At 41.0% G+C, this 20,212-nt stretch overlaps 1 protein-coding gene across 1 annotated transcript in view; it reads right to left on the bottom strand.

Annotated features, from left to right (window-relative positions):
* Positions 1–20,212, bottom strand: part of MCF2L2 (MCF.2 cell line derived transforming sequence-like 2) — a 217,629-nt gene that overhangs the window by 42,320 nt on the left and 155,097 nt on the right. The window contains exons 16-18 of the mRNA XM_027122468.1: positions 6,614–6,680; positions 5,479–5,594; positions 4,247–4,316 (exon numbers count right to left, since the gene is read on the bottom strand). Coding sequence (XP_026978269.1) covers positions 4,247–4,316; positions 5,479–5,594; positions 6,614–6,680 — 253 coding nt within the window. The remainder of the gene's footprint in view (positions 1–4,246; positions 4,317–5,478; positions 5,595–6,613; positions 6,681–20,212) is intronic.

Raw genomic sequence — 20,212 nt, 5'->3', positions numbered from 1 at the left:
TTCTCTCGGACCAGTGAACCTACCCCGGGAGCGCTCCCTAAAAAAGCTCACTTGAAGCTTTCCTCTGTTTCGCGGTGCCGTTTGTTTAGATCCGACCTTACACGCCCAACCTCATATTTACACAGGAAGATTTCTTACGGATTAAGAAGACTGTGGCTCAGGTTCAGTTCCTGGCTTTCTTACTTACAAACTATTTGGTCCGAGGTCAGTTACTTAACCTTCCTTCGCTTCAGTTTCTCATCTGTTAAGTGGGCTCACAACAGCAGTCAACTCCTATGATTGTTGTGCGATTAAATGGGAAGATGTATAGAAACCTCTCAACAAATGCCCAATACATGCAGAGTACCCAACAAATGGTAGCTATTGTCAAAGCATTTTTTACTTTTGTAGAGTCCTTCTGTGTGCATTATTTTATTTGATTTCCACAACTTTACATATTGGTATTACTAAGCTTGTTGTATGCAGGAGAAAAGTGAAACTCCTGGGGTTTAAGTGACATAATTGAGGTCATGCTGATAGCAAGTGGCTCAACTTAGATAAGAAGTTAAGTTTTCTGAGTCCCACCCCAGTGTTTTTTTCTATTGTACCACGTGAGATCTCAGAGCAAATGGGACTCAAAGTAAACTATTGACAAACGCTATTCTACATGGAGTTTGGTCTCTGGGGCAGAATCTTCCTGGATACTACAAGCTATCAAATCTGACTGAAACACTTGGCTAGAGCAATATTTCAAAATTCTTGTTCATGATTAGTGGAAGTCTGCAAGTATTACTGAGAAGAGGTAAACTGCTGTAGTAAATAGTGGGTGATGGGCCTGCCTTATTGGCTAACCAGTACAGGTCTTTGCACAGCTGCGACAATGCCCTCAAGGATTCTCAAAGGTTAAGTAATTGTGGTTTTTAATTACTTCATTTGTCTCAGAGTAATACTTTGTGCTTGGAAAGAATTTATTACCTGTATTTTGTACCCAACATCATAAATCATATAGGATTATATGCAGGTATGTGGTCTGGATTAATGATTTCTAGGGTTCCTCCCAACATGGGGGACTATAAAAAGCTCTGTAAAACTTTAGGAGAGGAATTTTTCTAAGAAAAGATGTTTAGTTAGCAATTGCCCGACCATTTCCTCAAACTTGGCAATTTTAACTTGATAATATCCTTTTTTTTTCCCCACAGGAATTTGGTCATTTTCTCATTCAACAATTTCAATAAGTCTTTGCAATAATGATATAGTCAGTTATGAAATATTACTAAACTCTGCAACGAGATTTCACATTGGTGGTTTGATTAACCCAAATTGCCAAATAGTATAAAACACGAATAATGCTATCAAAGTAAGTCAAAAAGGAAATTAATCAGATTGAATACAAAATGGTTTCTAATGTATCTTGAATTCTGTCACTGGATGAAAAACCTATGACAAGGCTGTGATGGAAAGCCCAGACAGGGCTATGGAAGGGGTCTTCTAAGTCGGTCAGAGTTCTGAGGGTTGAAGACTCTGTTTCTCCATTATGTCTAATACCTTGAAACCTGGGGATTTTTGTGTTGCTTGCTTTCAGTTTATCACAGGTACAGTAAGTCCCCTACATGTTCTGAAAGTGTGTTTGTGAGTACAATTTGTTCGTTAAGTCCAAAAAAAGTTAGCTTAGGTACCCGAATAACACAATCAGCTATATAGTACTGTACTGTAATAGGTTTATAATACTTTTCACACAAATAATACATTAAAAAAAACACAAAAAGTAAAAAAAAAAATTTTTAATCTTACAGTACAGTACCTTGAAAGTACAGTAGTACAGCACAACAGCTGGCATACAGGGGCTGGCATCGAGTGAACAGGCAAGAAGAGTTACTGACTGGAGGAGGGAGAGGAGGTGGGGGATGGTAGAGCTGAAGGATCGTCAGCAATAGGAGACGGAGGGCGAGAGCTGCACTTTCAGTCACGCCTGACGTTGATGGCACAGGTTCCGGTTCCTTGCTGGATTCAGTTCCATCTACCCTCTTAAAAAAACAGGTCCAGTGATATCTGGGTAGTAGCTCTTTTTTTCTCATCATAGGTGACACGGTAGCACTGGATTGCATTCTGAACGGCTGCTGCAACCTTCGTGTACCATTCTACATTCAGGTCCTTTGCCTCAAAAACTAACAGTGCCTCCTCAGATAAAGGAAGTCTTGCCATTTCCTGCGTCGTGAATCTCTTCTGTTCTTCAGTTACTTCTTCCTCTTGTCGCTCCACTATCTCAATTATTTTCACTTTTGTTTCCATCGTTATCGCTCAGCATGTCTTTTTACTTTTTTCTTTTTAGCATCTTTATTGGAGTATAATTGCTTTAAAATTGTGTGTTAGTTTCTGCTTTATAACAAAGTGAATCAGCTATACATATACATATATCCCCATATCTCTTCCCTTTTGCATCTCCCTCCCTCCTGCATCTCCCTCCCTCCCACACTCCCTATCCCACCCCTCTAGGTGGTCACAAAGCACCAAGCTGAACTCCCTGTGCTATGCGGCTGCTTCCCACTAGCTATCTATTTTACGTTTGGTGGTATATATGTGTCCATGCCACTCTCTCACTTTGTCCCAGCCTACTCTACCTCTCCCCATGTCCTCAAGTCCATTCTCTAGTAGGTCTGAGTCTTTATTCCCATCCTGCCCCTAGGTTCTTCATGATGATTTTTTTTTTTTTTAGATTCCATATATATGTGTTAGCATACGGTATTTGTTTTTCTCTTTCTGACTTACTTCACTCTGTATGACAGACTCTAGGTCCATCCACCTCACTACAAATAACTCAATTTCGTTTCTTTTTATGGCTGAGTAATATTCCATTGTATATATATGCCACATCTTCTTTATCCATTCATCTGTCAATGGACACTTAGGTTGCTTCCATGTCCTGGCTATTGTAAATAGAGCTGCAATGAACATTGTGGTACATGACTCTTTTTGAATTATGGTTTTCTCAGGGTATATGCCCAGTAGTGGGATTGCTGGGTGGTACGGTAGCTCTATTTTTAGTTTTTTAAGGAATCTCCATACTGTTCTCCATAGTGGCTATATCAATTTGCATTCCCACTAACAGTGCCAGAGGGTTCCCTTTTCTCCACACCCTCTCCATCGGCGCATCTTAGTACCAACTACATCACTGCTGCTTTTATGCTTGCTTCCAGACATCCTGGGCTTGAAATAAAGATACTGTACTACTGTACTCTATACAGTACTGTACAGTAAAGCACACAAAAGCATAACCACTTGCAGAGAATACATGCACGTGACAATGTACACCAGACACGTGAACTAACTTACGTTATCAGACATGTGAACGCATGTTCGCATCTTTGAAAGTTCGCAACTTGAAGGTTCGTAGGTAGGGGACTTACTGTACTGCTCTTAGACTTATCAGTCATCATTTGAGCTGTTTAAAAATGCTTAAGTTGTTTGATCTATTGTCTCAGGCTCACAAAAAGAAAACAAGCAAGAGAACGAAAGGAAGGGCCGGTTGGGAGAGAGAGAAGAAATGGGAAAAGGTTAGAAAGCAAAGGGCACCGGGCTCATCTCCAAAGGAGGAAGGAGGCACTTGGTGGGGAATGATGCCGGCTAAGGCATTTCTCCGAGCCAGCTCCCAGGGAGCACAACTGGCCCAAAGTGCCAGCCTATTTATTGCCCAAAGCCAGGTGGAGAACTGGCAAGAGGGGAGAGGTCTGTGTGGTGGGAAGGGAAGCAGACAGAAATACGATGTTGTAGGACAGGAAGTTCACAAATGGGGTGCTAAGTGGAAGACAGGCTGTAGACTTAAAATTTTCTAACTTTCCTTGATGCCGTAGAAAATAAAATGGAAGAAAACGTACGTTCTATAGTTTCAGTTTAGTACTTCTTTTGAGAGTGTTACTACAACTTTAGTGAAGAATTTAAGCCTGCTGTATGGTTCTTGCCCTAAAACAGTTAGCTTAGTCATTCAGAGAAGGATCCTCTGCCTCAGGGGTCTGGGGGGCCAGTCTTCTATTTCAGGGGACTTGGCAGGAAGCCAGGCTTACAGTTGTTCCCACCTAGCAGGGTGAGCTCAGTCAAACTGGACTCAGCTCACAAAGGCTGAAGTACTGCAAAGGACTCCCGCTTTGCATTCAAAAGGCAGATGTAAGTTTTTAGCCCACTTGTGTTTCCATTTGCCCTTGCCATTACACAGAAAATTAAGGGCTGACTTTAATCGCATGGTTATTTTGAGTTATTGGGAGCACAGACTTACTCTCTTGAGAAAGCAACGTGCCAGAAGTTCAGGGTTTTCAGTGCATTTTTCCAATTCTTTTAGAAAAGTCCTAGGGAAAGAAAACGATAATAATGCTTTGATTTTTACATGTATGGGGTTAACAAAATTTTCTGAAGTAAAATCACATAAGGTTTTAAGAGGTGCTTAGAAAAATGCTGTTTTCCAGGCTTTACTGCTTTTGACTCATCTTCAACATGCTGATTTGGAAGAAAACAATGTATTCTGTGACATTACTAGGATTCCCTGAAACCACTCATACCAGTTCTGGTAATTCTAAGCACCAGCCACAGACAGACTGGATACGCTGAAGATCCCTGCTACATGATAGTAATGTTAACAAGAACTGCTGTTGCTGCTGCTACTACAACTATCACAGAGAGCTGACTATAAATCAGGCATAAGCTAAGTGCTTTGCAAACAATATCTCATTTAATCCTCCACCAAACCTTGTAAGACAGGGTTTCATAAGCGTGAAACCTGAGGTTCAAAGAGGCTGCATAACTTCTCCAGAGAAAGCAGAAGTGGGATTTCCATTTCAGCCTTGTGTCTGACCAATGGACAACAGATGTGGCTAAGAAACAACTGTAGTTCAATTCACCAAGCAGTCTCTTCCCTCCTATCATTAGATGTGTGATCCTGGGGCCATTAGAGTGAGTAAAGTTAGTAAACAACTTGTGGTTTTGTCATCTGTAAAATGAAAGGGTTGGAACATGATTTCCAAAGTCCCTTCCTTCTCTCATTCTCTAGAACCCAACACACAAGCAGACCTGGGCCGAAAGGACAATTCCCTGACCAGTTAGCATTTTCTAACACCCTGGTTCCCAGCACTCCGCTACGATAATAGGTATGTGGACTTGCGTCTTGGTCGACTTTGTATTCCCAATGCTGAACACAGTGTCTGACACAGAACAGGTGCTCAGTAAATGCTGATGCATGAGTAGATAAATAAGGAAAGGAACCCACAAATGAATACAACATCGATGCCTGACACCAGTACATGCTCCATTAATGTCTTTTCCCTTTTTCCTCGGGGACCTTGTGACACTTCTCACATCCTTCTTATCCCATACCACCCCAATCCAATCCACTGACTCTGGACTACTTGATTAAGCCTAAACATGTCTAAGCACTTTCATCTCCAAATTCCATCATTCTGATTTCCATCCTTCTCTTATTTTCCATTTTCCCTGATAATTTGAATGAATATGTACCTGTTGTGAAATTCATAAAGTTCTCTAATATTCCCAAAGAGAAATTCCTTGTTATTCCGAAGAACATCTGGAATTAGATGCTTCAGCCAAATAAAATCCATTGGAATGATATATCCCTGCAGAGGTGGAAACAGGGTAGGTTTTACAAACAGGAACATATAAGAGATGATCTGACTTAGCCACTTTAATAATTGGGGAGTAAGGCACACATGTCCTGAAAGCCATTCCGTCAAAAACATTCTTCTGATATTATTTTCCTCATGTGCCTATCTTCAGAAGAAGATGGCTTAATGGCAATGATAATAAGATGGCATTTTTATAGGAAGAACAAATCTATTCTTTAAATTCGTCACATAAGTCAAATGTGAAAGGAAAAAACTTACCCATTATTTTATGACCTGATGCAATTACTATTGTCTTATTATATTTCCTTCATGACTTTTTTAAAAAGCTGTTTTATATGGTTATAATCACAGTACATAAATAATTTGTAGTCTGTTTTTCCATATGCATTTTAGACTCTTATAAATTTCTACATATATTGTTTTAAATTTAATCTTACAAGCATTCATTTCAATGTTGCTGTATATTATTAAAAATAATTATTTTGTAACAGTTGAATAATATATCATTTAGCATGTATATAAGACTTTATCAACCATTCCATTCCCTGGACATTTGGTTTTCTTCTGATGTTTTATTGTAAAAAATTTCTATTATAACTTTGTACATATAGTTTATTTCTCAAGATTATTACCTTAGGAAAATAGAGAAAATATAAATTTTCACTCAAGCAAAAAATGCTACTTAAAACAATGAGAAACAATTCTCTCATTTATTTATCAAAAACATTTAAATTATCATACCCACTGTTGGCAAGCATATGGTGAACCTAGGTGGGCACTGCTAGAATCATGTGAATTGGTACAATCTGTTGAAAGTTATTTTGTTACATGAATCGATAGTCATAAGAACGTTCTTATTCATACTGAAAAAAACACTTGTGATATTACAAGACCTGAAACTTTGGTGGGGATTCTAGAGACATATGGCAACTATTTTGAGTTTCTATCTGCAACAAAACTTTTCCAGTTTGAATACATGCTTAACGTCCCCCCGCCCCAAATCTACTTACGTCAATTATGTTTTTAATCTCTTTTATATAAGTCTCTTCCGTCTCAAGCAAGTCACGTATAATGCGCCTAAATCAGCAGCAGGTGGGAAGATGAAAGAAAGAGAGAGACAGAGGTGGGGTGGGGGTGGGAAGCAGTGTTTTAGAATTCTTCTAGAATAATGGTCATCAATACAGTTCCCCTTAGTGGCTCATCTACTTAGGTTGTGGTCAGTTCATTCCGTTCTGTTGAACACCCAAGGCCAACATCTCACAAAAGCACACTCTGATCACACTGGCATGAGAAGAAATGGCAAAGTTAAACGACTCAAAATCCATTTATGTAGCCAGAGAATGATCTGTTTGTGAGCCATAGCAAGGGGGTCAAGAGGGCAGACACTGGAGTCAGAAATACCAGGTTGGGATCCTTGGTCAGGAAGGTCTACCTGATCCCTACGTTGCACATGTGGTTTCCTGCTCCCTTCCTCTGGCATTCCATGTCTCCGTGTGATTGAGTTCCTCAGCCAGAAGACATGAGCTCTGTCTGCTTCCCCTGAGAAAGGCAGGTGGGAGGTGTGGTAGGCAGAATTCTAACACGGCCCCCAAGATTTCTGGTCCCTGGTACACACACACACATCCTCCCAGTTAGTCAATCAAACACTAACTTAAGTGCTGCTGGGAAAGTATTTTGTCATTCGGTTTTGTTCCAAATCAGTTGACCTTAAGATAGGTAGATTACCAGGTTGGGCACATCCTAATCTCATGGACCCTTTAGGTCTGGGTCTAAAAGTCAGAGAGGTTGGAAGCATGTGAAGGCGTTAGCACAAGGGAGATTCTCCTTTGCTGGGTTTGGAGATGGGGGGGAGGGCATGTGGCAAGGAAGGCAGGCAGCCTCTAGGGGCCAAATGGCCCCCAGAAGACAGTCAGCAAGGAAACAGAAGCACTAGTCTGCGGTTGCAAGGTACTGAATTCAGCCACAACCATATGAACTCCTAAGAGGATACCTTCTAAGAAGCGCAACTGGCCAACACCTTGATTTTATCAGTGGGACTTGAGCAAAAAGCCAGTCTTGTTATGCCTGGACTCCTGTCCCAGGGCAATTGTGGGCTGAGCTGCTAAGCTTGCGGTCATTTTTTGATGCAGCAATAGAAAACTAATAGAAAGAGTGAGGCCAGTCCCCACATCTATCACCAGACAGACTGCTTTCTTTCTCTCCTCAGGCTGTGTGGCCATACTTTTTTTAGGGCTTTCTTTCAGGCCTCCAAGTGAATCAGTACAACTGTTCACATGTAGAATATATACATTTATGGTTTCCTGTGAGCTGTTAGTGGATTATCTATTAAACAGTAGCCTACCCTAGAAAAGAGTTTCTTTTCCTCTCATAAGAATGGGTATGACAAGGGACAAATAAAGGACACAATGTAGGAAATTCACACAAATACATAAATGGCTATTAGTCTTATGAAAAAAATGCTCAATATATATGAATCCAACAAAAACATATTAAAAAGAAGTACAATTTTCAACTTCTATAATATGGCAGACATTGTAAACCTCAAAGGAAGACCGGCAGATGAAGATATGGAAACACACTCGGATAACATTGGTGAAAGTACAGATTTGTGCAAGATAACTTGGAAATATCTCACCAAAATTTAAAACACATGCTCCTTGACTCAGTAATTTCACTTCTAAGTACGTTCATTGTTTGTAATTAGAACAATAGAACGACAACAACCAGATATAAACTGGAAATTACTTCAATTATGGTACATATATATAATGAAATGCTATGCAGTTTTTAAAAAGAATGAAGCTGACTGAATCATGCTGACATGACACAGTCAATGTATTTTAAGTGAATTTAAAAAAATAACCAAGATGTACAACAGTTTGCAGAGTGACTATTTGTATAAAATTTATACTATGTGTAAAATGAGCGTATATGCATACATATATGTAAAATTGTATATGCTTAGAAAATTCATGCAAAGAAACTTAAAACATTGTTAACAAGGGGGGTGGGAGAGGGTAGGGGTGGGAGTTTGGGATTAGCAGATGCAAACCGGTATATGTAGAATGGATAAATAGCAAGGTTCTACTGTATAGCACTAGGACCTTGGGGAAATATACTCAATATCCTGTGATAAACCATGATGGAAGAGACTATGAAAAAGAATGTATATATATATGTATAACTGAGTCACTTTGCTGTACAGCAGTAATAACACAACATTGTAATTCAACTATACTTCAATAAAAAATAAATTAAAAAAAACATTGTTAACAGTGATTGCTTTTAGAAAGTGATACTGAAGACTAGAAATAGAGGAGAATTTTTACATTTTATTCTGCACCCTTTTTCAATCTTTGATTTAAACAAAAACTTTAAACATCTACTGCTTTTCTAATTAAAAAAAATAGTTTACATGACGTTTTAAAATGAATGTTACTGGAGGTAATGACATATAAACCCCATTTGAGAGATATAAATAAATGCTATAATCTACCTATTTTATAGCTCAACAATTATTTTTTCTTAAAAATGACAATTTCCATATCTATTTATAAATGCTTGTTATAAGGCAAGACTGATAAAGGATAGCCATTGACCAAGGATACAATTGTAAGAAGTATAATTCTACCAGAAAAGTTACTCTAAGATCATATTTAGCTTAACGGTGTCTCTGAGTAAGAGGTTCCTTTGCTTTTTGTAAATCATCCTGAAATGATGATAGTTACTATGTCAGAAGGAAATATAGGCCTCAATACCAGTCTGTTTCTATGAGCCATGACATAAAGTACGACCACAGCAACAGTTAAGCATTCATAGAAAGCCAGAGTACAGCCAGCCTCTTATGTCTCCGTGAAGCACTGGGCTTAAGCAACTTGGCAAGGCTGTTTAAGAATGTGTTGACGACTAAATGAAGTCACAAGGCAGAAACAACTAGGTGGTGGGCAGAAATCAATCTTATCGTCCAACAGTTAATATAAGAACTTAGAGACCCCTAGGAGTCTTTACGAATCTGACACAAGAAAAAATCCACAACTCAGAAGAAAAAAAGTCCCTTGTCAGGTCATATCCCAGTTCCAACTGCTTCATTTTACTTATTTGAGTGCAATGGATAAAACTCCAACAATAGAAAGTCTCCTGAACACTGGTAGCCTTCATTTCTGTTCAGATTAAAAAAAAAAAGTTCATACCACTGTTAACCATTCTTTTATCTTTCTTCTGTTTTCCTTTCAAAAAGCTTTATAAAATGGGAGAGAATCGATGATTCTAGCTGACGATTGCCTGCTTTATTATTCCAAAGCACATAACTTTGTTCACAGAAAAAAATCAAGGATTTAATATCTAAAGTCATCAAGTATATATAATGTAGATGAAAAACAGAAAACATCGGGAGTACTCAAGTCATTTTAAAACCTTAAACACCTAGAGCAACTTATGCCCTGGTGGACATCTACCCAGAGGTGGAACGCTGTAATTAGGATGGGGTTCACAACGCCAGATCAGCCCGCATGAATGTAGTCTACACTAAATGTATACTCTGGCTTTGTTTTACATGTAAAAGTGGTTCTCCCCTCACCCATACCCCCAGGTCATTAAGGAGAAAATGGAGGCATAATGTGTTTTAAGGGACTGTTTCTTCTCTGAAGCCATATTTCAAGGTAGCATAAAAAAAGAGCTTTGGAGATCTGGTTCCATCCTATATGACAGCTCGTGTTTGTTTAAGATGATACCGTAAGCGAGAGGCAAGAAAGGAAAGACTTTTAAAAAAATGAATGCAGCCCTATTTGGTAAGCAAGATCATTAATGTAGTATGTACATGTTAGGATCTCCTGATAAGTTTCTTCTTTGCCCACACACCTTAATCTGCTCCCCCTTTTAACCCTTGCCCCTCGCCCCCTCCCCAATTTCCCAGCTCTCCAATAGAAGAGTATCCTTTTGGAAACCAGTCTGTTAGAAATATATTTTTGGTCATTACCTGTCAATACAATTTGCCGTCAAGAGATTTCATTTACTCCTTGTATTCTATCATATCACTCGCGTCAGAAAGTATTATAGATTTTCACTTTAAAAAAGCTAGTTTTCATCTAATACCCTCTTTGCCAAATGGAAAGGTCTATTCTTATCCGTTTCAAACCCTAGAGCATCTGATGTAATGGATACTCATCTTCTTAAACCTTTCTCTTCCTTTGGTTTCTCTTTATTATTCAATCTTCATTCACCACCCACCTCTCTGTTTCTTCTCTATTCCTTCCTTGCTTCATCTTCCTCCTTGTGTCTAATGTTGCTGCTCCCCCAAGGTCTGAACTCAGGTTTCCAGACTTCCTTCCCTCTTCTTCCCTCATGCTGTTGACTCTCCCACATCATCATTTTCCTGCCAGACTTTTGGTCATGCTCAAGCCCATGTTGCAAATGGTCTACATATGTCTTCACCTGGATGCCTCCCAGACACCTCATTACCTCAGGCTGAAATAGAACTCATCAGACAGAAACAGCATGCATATCGGTGGAAGGGTCATACTCTAGGGTCCCTAAAACACAGTTGTCATTGCAAACTCCTCCCTGCCATTATCGCTTACATTCAATCTGTCACCAAGCCTCATCTTTTCATCTCTGAACACACCTCTTGGAGTCCCTGCTTATTCTCTATTGCCGACGCCACCAATACAGAGCAAACTCCCGAGCCTTCTCATCTTGAATACATTGGTGTACTCCTAGCCGCTCACTCTTGCCTCTGAGATCTCACTCCCATCAATCTATTTTACAGATCTCCAGTCTATGCCCTTCCTAAAGCTTCAAGTCCATTATGCCATCATTCTCCCTCTTCAAAAACTTAAAATAGCTTTCAGTTGCCCACAACTGTCAATATTCCTCCCAGGATTTCAAGACTCTCCATTCATGTGAAAAGAATCTTCCTAGGGGGCTTGCTCAAAAGGTAAGTACAGAGCCACAGATTCAGAATGGGGAGCAATGGATGAAATACAGAGGTAGAATCTGTAATTTTCACAAGCACCCCACATGATTCTAATGCGGATGTTCCCTTATTTAGCTAAGTAACACTGAGCTGATCCATTCCTTTGAGCCACCTACCCCCCTTTAGTTAGGCCAATGGTATCATTATTTTATACTTCTTTTCAAATTCTAGTCATTCCTGAAAGTTCCATTTCTCCCTTTTCCATGAAAACTCTTTCCAACAGCTTCAGGTGAAATTAGTACCACAGTCTTATCCTTGCTTCCCAGACAAAAACCATTAGATCCATTTACCAAGCGTGTACTAGCTCCCTATTATGAGCCAGGCACCATGATAGGCACTTGGGATAGAGAAATGTACCAAAATGCCAGGCCTTAAGGAGTTCATAGTCTAATGGCAGAGACAAGAAAATCAGTGACTCCTGTGCAGAGTGATAGGTACCAGGTAGCCAGAGGAGTCAGGAGCACAGAAGGGAGGGGACACTGCCGATCTTGAGTTGAGTGAAGTTTAATCAGTTTTGAAAAAAGCAAGCAAGGGGACAAGGACAGGGAACTGTCCCAGGCCGAGGATGACAGTGTGGAGGAGGGAGCAAAGGTGAGCGATGTATGCGCTCCCAGTACTTGTAAATTCTTTGGTGGGGCTGGGCCAACAGTCTAGTACATTCATAAAATGCCAGAAGCAGATATAAACTTAAAGACCATCAGTTAAAAAAAAAAAAAAAAAAAAAGACCATCAGTTAATCCTTATATTACAGATGGAAAAAGAAAGCCCCAGGGCCATGCACTGACTTGCCCAAGGTCTCTGGCTTTGGCAAAGTCCGTGTTCTTCCCACTACATTATGTTGCTCCTCTTGGCCTATGTTTGGGGTGCATCTAAAGTCCTGTTTGCTGATTATGAAATAAAACACAAATTAAAGTGAAACTAGCATGGTGATATAAAAATACTGGGTTTCATGAAAATAGGTTTCCAAGTCTATTTCTGCTTCTAATATGTAGGGTAACTTTGAGCAAGACATTTTCTTTCTCAGGGTCTCCATTTCTTCATGTGTCAAAAGGCTGAATTAGATCATCCTGAGTATCCCTACTGGCTCTCATAGGTCACTCTATAAATACATCATTTTTTAAAAATTTATTTTTAACATCTTTATTGGAGTATAATTGCTTCACAATGGTGTGTTAGCCTCTGCTGTATAACAAAGCGAATCAGCTATACATATACACACATCCCCATATCCCCTCCCTCTTGCGTCTCCCTCCCACCCTCCCTATCCCACCCCTCTAGGTGGTCACGAAGCACCGAGCTGCTCTCCCTGTGCTATGTAGCTGCTTCCCACTAGCTATCTGTTTTACATTTGGTACTGTATATAGGTCCATGCCACTCTCTCACTTCATCCCAGCTTACCCTTCCCCCTCCCTATGTCCCCAAGTCCATTCTCTACGTCTGCATCTTTATTCCTGTCCTGCCCCTAGGTTCTTCAGAACTCTTTTTTTTTTTAAGATTCCAGATATATGTGTTAGCATACGGTATTTGTTTTTCTCTTTCTTACTTCACTCTGTATGACAGTCTCTAGGTCCATCCACCTCACTACAAATAACTCAATTTCGCTTCTTTTTATGGCTAAGTAATACTCCGTTGTAAATAAATCATTTTAAATAAAATGTATGATGTGGTCTTTGGTCTAATCACACCTTGCTTCTCATTTCTCATAAGAAAAGAAGCAAAGGTCGTAAGATTTTCTGTCCATTTACACCCTCAATTAACTAAACAGTGAATGTGTGACTGCATGTACAATAGGATGGCAAGGAGAAGGAATCAGCATGGGCTGGAGGGGTCTTGGTGGAGGTGAGATCTGGACTGTCCTGTGTAAGAGGTGCCAACTTGCAGCAAGACAGGAGGGTGTTCCAGGAGGAAGGAAACAGGAGCAGGGCTAGGAGTCGTGGCTACACCCGGGGCCTTGTGGGAACCAGGTGCTGGGGCAGGGTCTGGGTGGGAAGTGTGGGAGTCAGGGGGAGCCAGATGGAGGAGATGGTTGTCACTCCAGGCTACGGTGAGACTCCATGCAGGAGCCGAGGGGAACGTTCAGGAGACCGAGTTGGCCAACGGGGAAGAGAAATGTCCAGGAGCCCGTTTCATTCAGCACTGAATAGGTCCTGAGGGTTCAGACTTAGGAAAACATGTTCTTAGTTTCACACCCTTTTTCTGTTTTGGTTAGGTGTTGCATAATTGCTTAATAAATTCCCAGAACTATAAATGGTAACAACATGAAACACTATGGACCCATACAATGACCTTGTTGAAATCAGTGATATTTTAAGCATTAATAAAAGGTCTGATGAATATAAACCGTTCTCTGTCTCCTGGAAGGCTAACAGTTGAAAGTTTTGCTCAGTTGCTGATAAGCCATCTGTTCTGTCTTCTCCACTTTTATATCTTAGTTTCTATATTTTGTCTGATGTTAATTGGATTTGATCTCATTACTCTGATGTGTTTAGGGTAAACAACCTTAAATTCTTTTTAGAGAAGGATGGGGCATAAGTAATCACTGAAGTTTATCTGGCTCACTCTTCAGTATCACATAATAAATAATGACAAAGTAATTTCACGCATACTGCACTTTTTAAAAGAGGGGCTGATTATAAACCAAATCCCATTAATCCTAATTCAAGTTAACAAACCTGCATTTGTGTAACATTTTAGGGATTATAATTTTTTTTTTTTTTTGGCCGTGCCACGTGTCTTGTGGGATCTTAGTTTCCCCAACCAGGGATTGAACCTGGCCAGGCCCTGGGCAGTGAAAGTGTGGAGTCCTTAACCACTGGACTCAGGGAATTCCCCCAATTTTTAAAAAATTGTGGTAAAATATACATAACATAAAATTTACCATTTAAACAATTTTTAAGTGGCATTAAAATACAGTCACAATGTTGTGCAACCATCACCAGAACTTTTCCATCAATCCAAACTGAAACTCTGTACCCATTAAACACTAACTCTGCATTCCTTCCTCCCGCCAGGCCCTGGTAACTTCCACTCTACCTTCTGTCTCTATGATTTTGCCTAGGTACCTCGTATAAGTGGAATCATACAAAATTTGTCCTTTTGCGTCTGGCTTATTTCACTTAACATAATGTATTCAAAGTTCATCCATGATGTAGCATGTGTCAGATTTCATTCCTGTTTAAGGCTAAATATCTTCCATTGTTTGTATGGACCATTTTTTTTTTGGCTGTACGCGGGCCTCTCACTGTTGTGGCCTCTCCCGTTGCGCAGCACGGGCTCCGGATGTGCAGGCTCAGAGGCCATGGCTCACGGGCCCAGCCTCTCCGCGGCATGTGGGATCTTCCCGGACCGGGGCACGAACCCGTGTCCCCTGCATCGGCAGGCGGACTCTCAACCACTGCGCCACCAGGGAAGCCCTAGACCATATTTCATTTACCCATTCACTTGTTGATGGCCATTTGGGTTGTTTCCACCTTTTGGCTATTGTGAACATTGGTTTGCAAATCTTTGTTGAGTCATTGCTTTTACTTCCTTTGGGTAGAATTACAGGTGGAAATTACAGAAGGAGAATTGCTAAATTATAAGGTAATTCTATTTTTAACTTTTTGAGGAACCACGATATTGTGTACCATTTTACATTTCCACCAGCAAGGCACCAGGGTTCCAGTTTCTCCACATCCTCATCAACACATATTAGTTTCCATTTTTAAAATAATAGCTAACCTTATGATGTGAAGTAAAGTTATTTTTTTAAATGTGCATATCATCTTCCTTGATCCATTCAACACCTGACAAAGAGCTTCTGCAGGGCAGATGTCCTATCATCCATCCCTTGTCCCCATGCCTTACAAGTAGGAAATTCTCAATAAATGTTTCTGGAATGGATGAAGGTAGATTTAAGGAACAGACACCAATTCTGTAAGCAGGAGCAGGCACTAATTGTTATTCTCATTTCACAGAAGAGGAAATTGGGACTCAGAGCATTAAGTGACTTGATTGAGGTCAAACTGCTGACTTGGTGCTGCCAGAAAGAGGTCAGGTCCAGGTCTTTGAGCTCTAAAACTAGAGACAGGGGAATTGACGTGCCAAGGGTGAATGTCAGTCCACTGAAACAGTACCAATATTCTGACTCTGCAGCATGGCTCTGTAAGGGACAGGGCCTGCACAGTAAGGACACAGGGAAGCAGGTTGGAGAAAAAGGGGTGGCTCAGACCATCAGCCATTTATGCCTAGGATTCAAGGAACCTGGATCAAATCTCAGAGCCACGGTGTATCCACACATGTGCAATCCAAACATAACACAACTTCATGGGAGAGATTTCTGGTACCAAGTAGACTCCTGGAATACTGCTGATAGGAAAACCGTTACTACCTCAATTCATGGGAAAGAGTAGTACTGGTACTAATTCCAACAGGAGTATCCAGTAACCTGATAATCCTCCCGTAAGGAAAAGAAATTGTGAAAGAGTTAATAAGCTTCTGCCTCATGCAAAGGGAAATCTATTGCAAAAAGGAAATCCCCAAAGATTAAAAAAAAAAGTGTATAAAATAGTCAAAGATCAAAAATTGATGAAAAGACATACTGCTTTCTTTACCCTGTGTACCTTTTTGCAGACCTATTTGTATCTAGATCTACCAGCAGATATCCTATTATTCTATTAATTCCTTTCCTCCCAACAGGGTTTGTTTGTTTGGTTATTATGCTAGAAACATATTTCTCAGAGATATTGCTCTTTCTAGGATTCCTTAGCCCTATATCTGCAGGATCAAATAGGTGTTAATTAATATTGGGCTTTATGTCCTTAGACCATTAGACCAATCAAGACTGATTCATGAAATGTATATTTTTTCAGAGCACATGATTTGTCAAGAACTTTAGAATTGGCTTTTGAAAAGTGCTGTTATAAGAAAAATCTCACTGTAGCTATTTTTAATTCCTAACTAATGGTCCATATTTTAAATAATACTCAATATAAATCTCAGGCAGGACTATAACTGCCTTTTAGAATTAATTTGAGTAGGATTTGAAGCATGTATGCTCCATAAAGCAGGCAATGAGCGCTTAGTAATTATTAACTATTAAGAAAAGGGTAATAGAGAATTAGATTTTAGTTGTCCCTTAAATATCAGCACAACCAAACTTAAGTGCAAAATTTCTAACTCAAATGATTGCATCTGGGCCAGGCATTTAGCCCCCATGTCATAGTCAACAACTGTTTTCTGAACATCTCCATGTGCTGTAATTTTCTTTTTTTCCTCTGTACCACCCCTCACAGGATCCAAATAGTTTTTCTCAGTTTAGGTAACTGTGGGCAGGATGGTGCCAATTGTCTTTTAAAAGTTAAGTGTTAATCAGGTAGAATTCAAGATTGTCCCTACACAAGTATCACTCGTTCACTCAATTTGGATATATGCTCCTAGCTTGGGGAGAAAAAGGTAGACTTAGAGGCAGCCCCTCGGAACATGCACAGAATGTTGTATGGCCCTGGGAGTGTGAAAGTGGATATATGATCTGCAGGTGGAGAGGGGAGAAGAAATGCTGAGGGATCTAATGGCAGGGAGTTGGTACCAGGTCACTGTCACAGGGGCTGTTTGAGCATTTGCAGCATGGAAAGGAAACCTGTGCCAGCCTCACTCCCACCTGCCAGTCTTCTTCCCCCACTCCCTCCCCCGAGTGAGGCCCACTCAATCCACAGTACAGCTCTACTGCACCAAGAAGGGTCCCAGCAAGCAGGGCCTGTCCCAGCAAGACTGTCCCTGTCCCTGTGGGACCCCTACTGAGGGTTATAGGGGCCCATGAGAGATGCCCCTATGTATTGATGTGGAAGGAGATGATGAGTTGAGGAGGTCCCTCTCCCCATGCAGAAGTGAAGAGAAAGGAACAAAATGGGTTCTTAGAATGGCCTGTGGGTGAGTACCTCTTTGTGCTGTCAGTTCCCTTCATCTTCCAGCTCTGGGTATACCTAGTATGGTTTCATCCAACTGCCAAGATCCTGGAATTGAGGGAGGCTGGTGAATGGTGCCAAACCACAGGAGCAGAAGCAGGAGCTGTAGGAAAGGGGCTAGTGTGCCTCCAATGTCAGCATTTGGGCCTTGTTGGCATTGAGGGAGAAGTACACTGGGGCCATTGTACTGTAGATGAGGCTTCTTGGACCGAAAGTTTGAACTTTTGATGAATGTGGGAAGCGTTCAGCAAAAATTCAATTCAACCAGCCATTAATACATATTCACTCCGTGCAAGGCATTGTGGGAGGCTTCTTCAAGGGAACTGGAGATGACTAGGATGTGATCTCCATCCTCAAGAGGTCTGAGCACTCTCAAAAGAGTAGGGAAAACAGATCCACAGATATTTATACAGTGATATAATGCCACTGACTGTTATTGACACATAACAAACACCCTGGGCTGGGTCCACTGGCGAGAAGAAGGAGGATTCTGGCCGTTGGGGGTCATCCAACACCCATCCATTCACCATTTCACAAAAATGTATTTGAGTATTCCATTTTAGACCTGCTAAGCTTAAGACTGATGTGACACTTAAGTGAAAACACTCAAGTTTGGAGCTCAGAATCTAGACTAGAAATATAAATCATGGATTAAAGGCAATGGATGAGATCACCAAGCAGCAAGTGTGGTGAGAAAAGAATACCCAGAAGGATACATGTGGGGGTAGGAGGGGCTGGTGGGCAGTAAAGGAGGAAGAGGAGACAGCCAAGGAGTTGTTGCATTGTTTTAACTGCTGATGCTGTATTAACAGAAAATGTATCTCTAAAGATGTGAAACACAGCTGGTCCTTTTATAGCAATGATGATGATGGGATATAGCATGAAGACCAGCTCACCAAGCGAGAGCTTTCTGTAGCCCACAGTGGCGTAAGGATGACAGCTGTCCACCCAGTCCATGAGGCGCCGTGCTCAGCACTTCACACATGTTACTGCTCTGTAGTCAGCCCTCACTGCACCCTTCCAGTCGGGAATTACCATGGGGCACAGAGAAGTTGGGTCGCTTGCCCCGATCTCGTGGCCAGCAGCAACTAAGTCAGGATTCCACCTCACCTCTCTAGCTGCCCAGGCCTTGCATAGATGCTCACTGGTTTCAGAACACACAGCCTGTGGTGTGTCTGAATTCATGGGACAGGGCCTGTACAGGGTCTGTGAGGAAATCTCCTACCTTCTACAGAAAGCTAACAAGTCAAGCATGGCACTATGTTGATATGCTTCAACTGTGTCAGGTATTAAGTAGCAGTTATCAAACCTGTTTCTCCTTTCATGACTTCACTAACACTTCTCTCTTTGGGTCTCTTTTGCTCCCACCATCTCCCAGGTTCTCTTGTACTCGTTTCAGTCTTCTTTTCCCCAAAACTAATAATACATGCTCTACTCTCTGGTCCTCTCTCCTATATCTGCTTCTCCCTCTGCTCTTTCTCCGCCTTATCTTCTCCCTTCTAAATTTAACATGCAAATTGCAATTCCTCTCAGTTTTCAAGTTTACCATCTTGATGCTACAGCTTTCTTTTTGCCACCACTTTCCTAAATTCTGAAGCAAAGTCCTGACGGTGAGATTGAAAGTCATTTATAAATTTTGTAGTGGTCTCTGTTCACAAGCAGCTACTGTGGACACTGAGGGCAAGGCGACACTGTCTTCCTTCTTTGATGGTCAAATCAGCTTCACTACTATCAGTTAATTTTATCTCCAACTAATTTCAAGCACTCTCTCCCAACAAAACAAACTGAGTACTTTGTTATATACTAACCAATCTATCATCCTCTTCCTCTCCTTCTGGGGTGGGATGGGAAGCCAGCCTGCTGTAGGAAATCATTCTCCCAGATGGGCAAAGACGCCGTCCCTGTGCATGTATGTTCATGTGTGGGCACCTGGGCAGGCCTTCTGGACCACCCCATCTCTCATCCACACCCTCTCCCCTCCTCCCACCAAAAGCCCCACATCCTCTCACCAATCTCCTGACTTACTTTTGAAGCATTTCTCTGTCTGGCTTGTCTATCTCCATACAGGCTGATGTAAATATGTGATTTTTATATGTATTTATTAATGTTTGGTTCAGTTTGTATTTTTTGTGGGTACAGTCCTATGTGTTCGAGCATGCGGAATACACACATGCTGACACCTGCACTTATGTGGGTTTAGTTCCAGATGACGCGACAGGAATATAATGGCAATTGAACATTTGCACATAAATACAACATACACGATACCTGGGGGGAGGGGGAATGTCTGTGGGTTTACTTACCAACAGGGTTTTATTTTGCATAGGTAAAGGGAGTTGCACTGCACTAACAATAAATTAGCTTATTTATGGGTCACTGTCAGTGATTCCCTTACAAATCACATTACCTAAATATTTCTATCTGTGGTCTGACATGCCACGTGGTCTGAGTTGATAATAGCAGTACTGAGCCATGCTCTCTACAGGTAATATATGAAAGAAAATAACTGCATGGTTGAAAATATGCTAAGGAGCTTAAAGAAAGCAATTACAAAACCTCTTAAGGGGCTTCCCTGGTGGTGCAGTGGTTGAGAGTCCGCCTGCCGATGCACGGGACACGGGTTCGTGCCCCAGTCCGGGAAGATCCCACATGCCGTGGAGAGGCTGGGCCCGTGAGCCATGGCCTCTGAGCCTGCG

Source organism: Aethalodelphis obliquidens, unplaced genomic scaffold (genome assembly GCF_003676395.1).
Source record: "Aethalodelphis obliquidens isolate GAN/ISIS:26980383/991018 unplaced genomic scaffold, ASM367639v1 scaffold1, whole genome shotgun sequence".
In the NCBI taxonomy this organism is placed as follows: domain Eukaryota; kingdom Metazoa; phylum Chordata; class Mammalia; order Artiodactyla; family Delphinidae; genus Aethalodelphis; species Aethalodelphis obliquidens.
The sequence above is the reverse complement of the archived record's forward strand: the minus strand, read 5'-3'. Positions and strand labels throughout refer to the sequence as shown.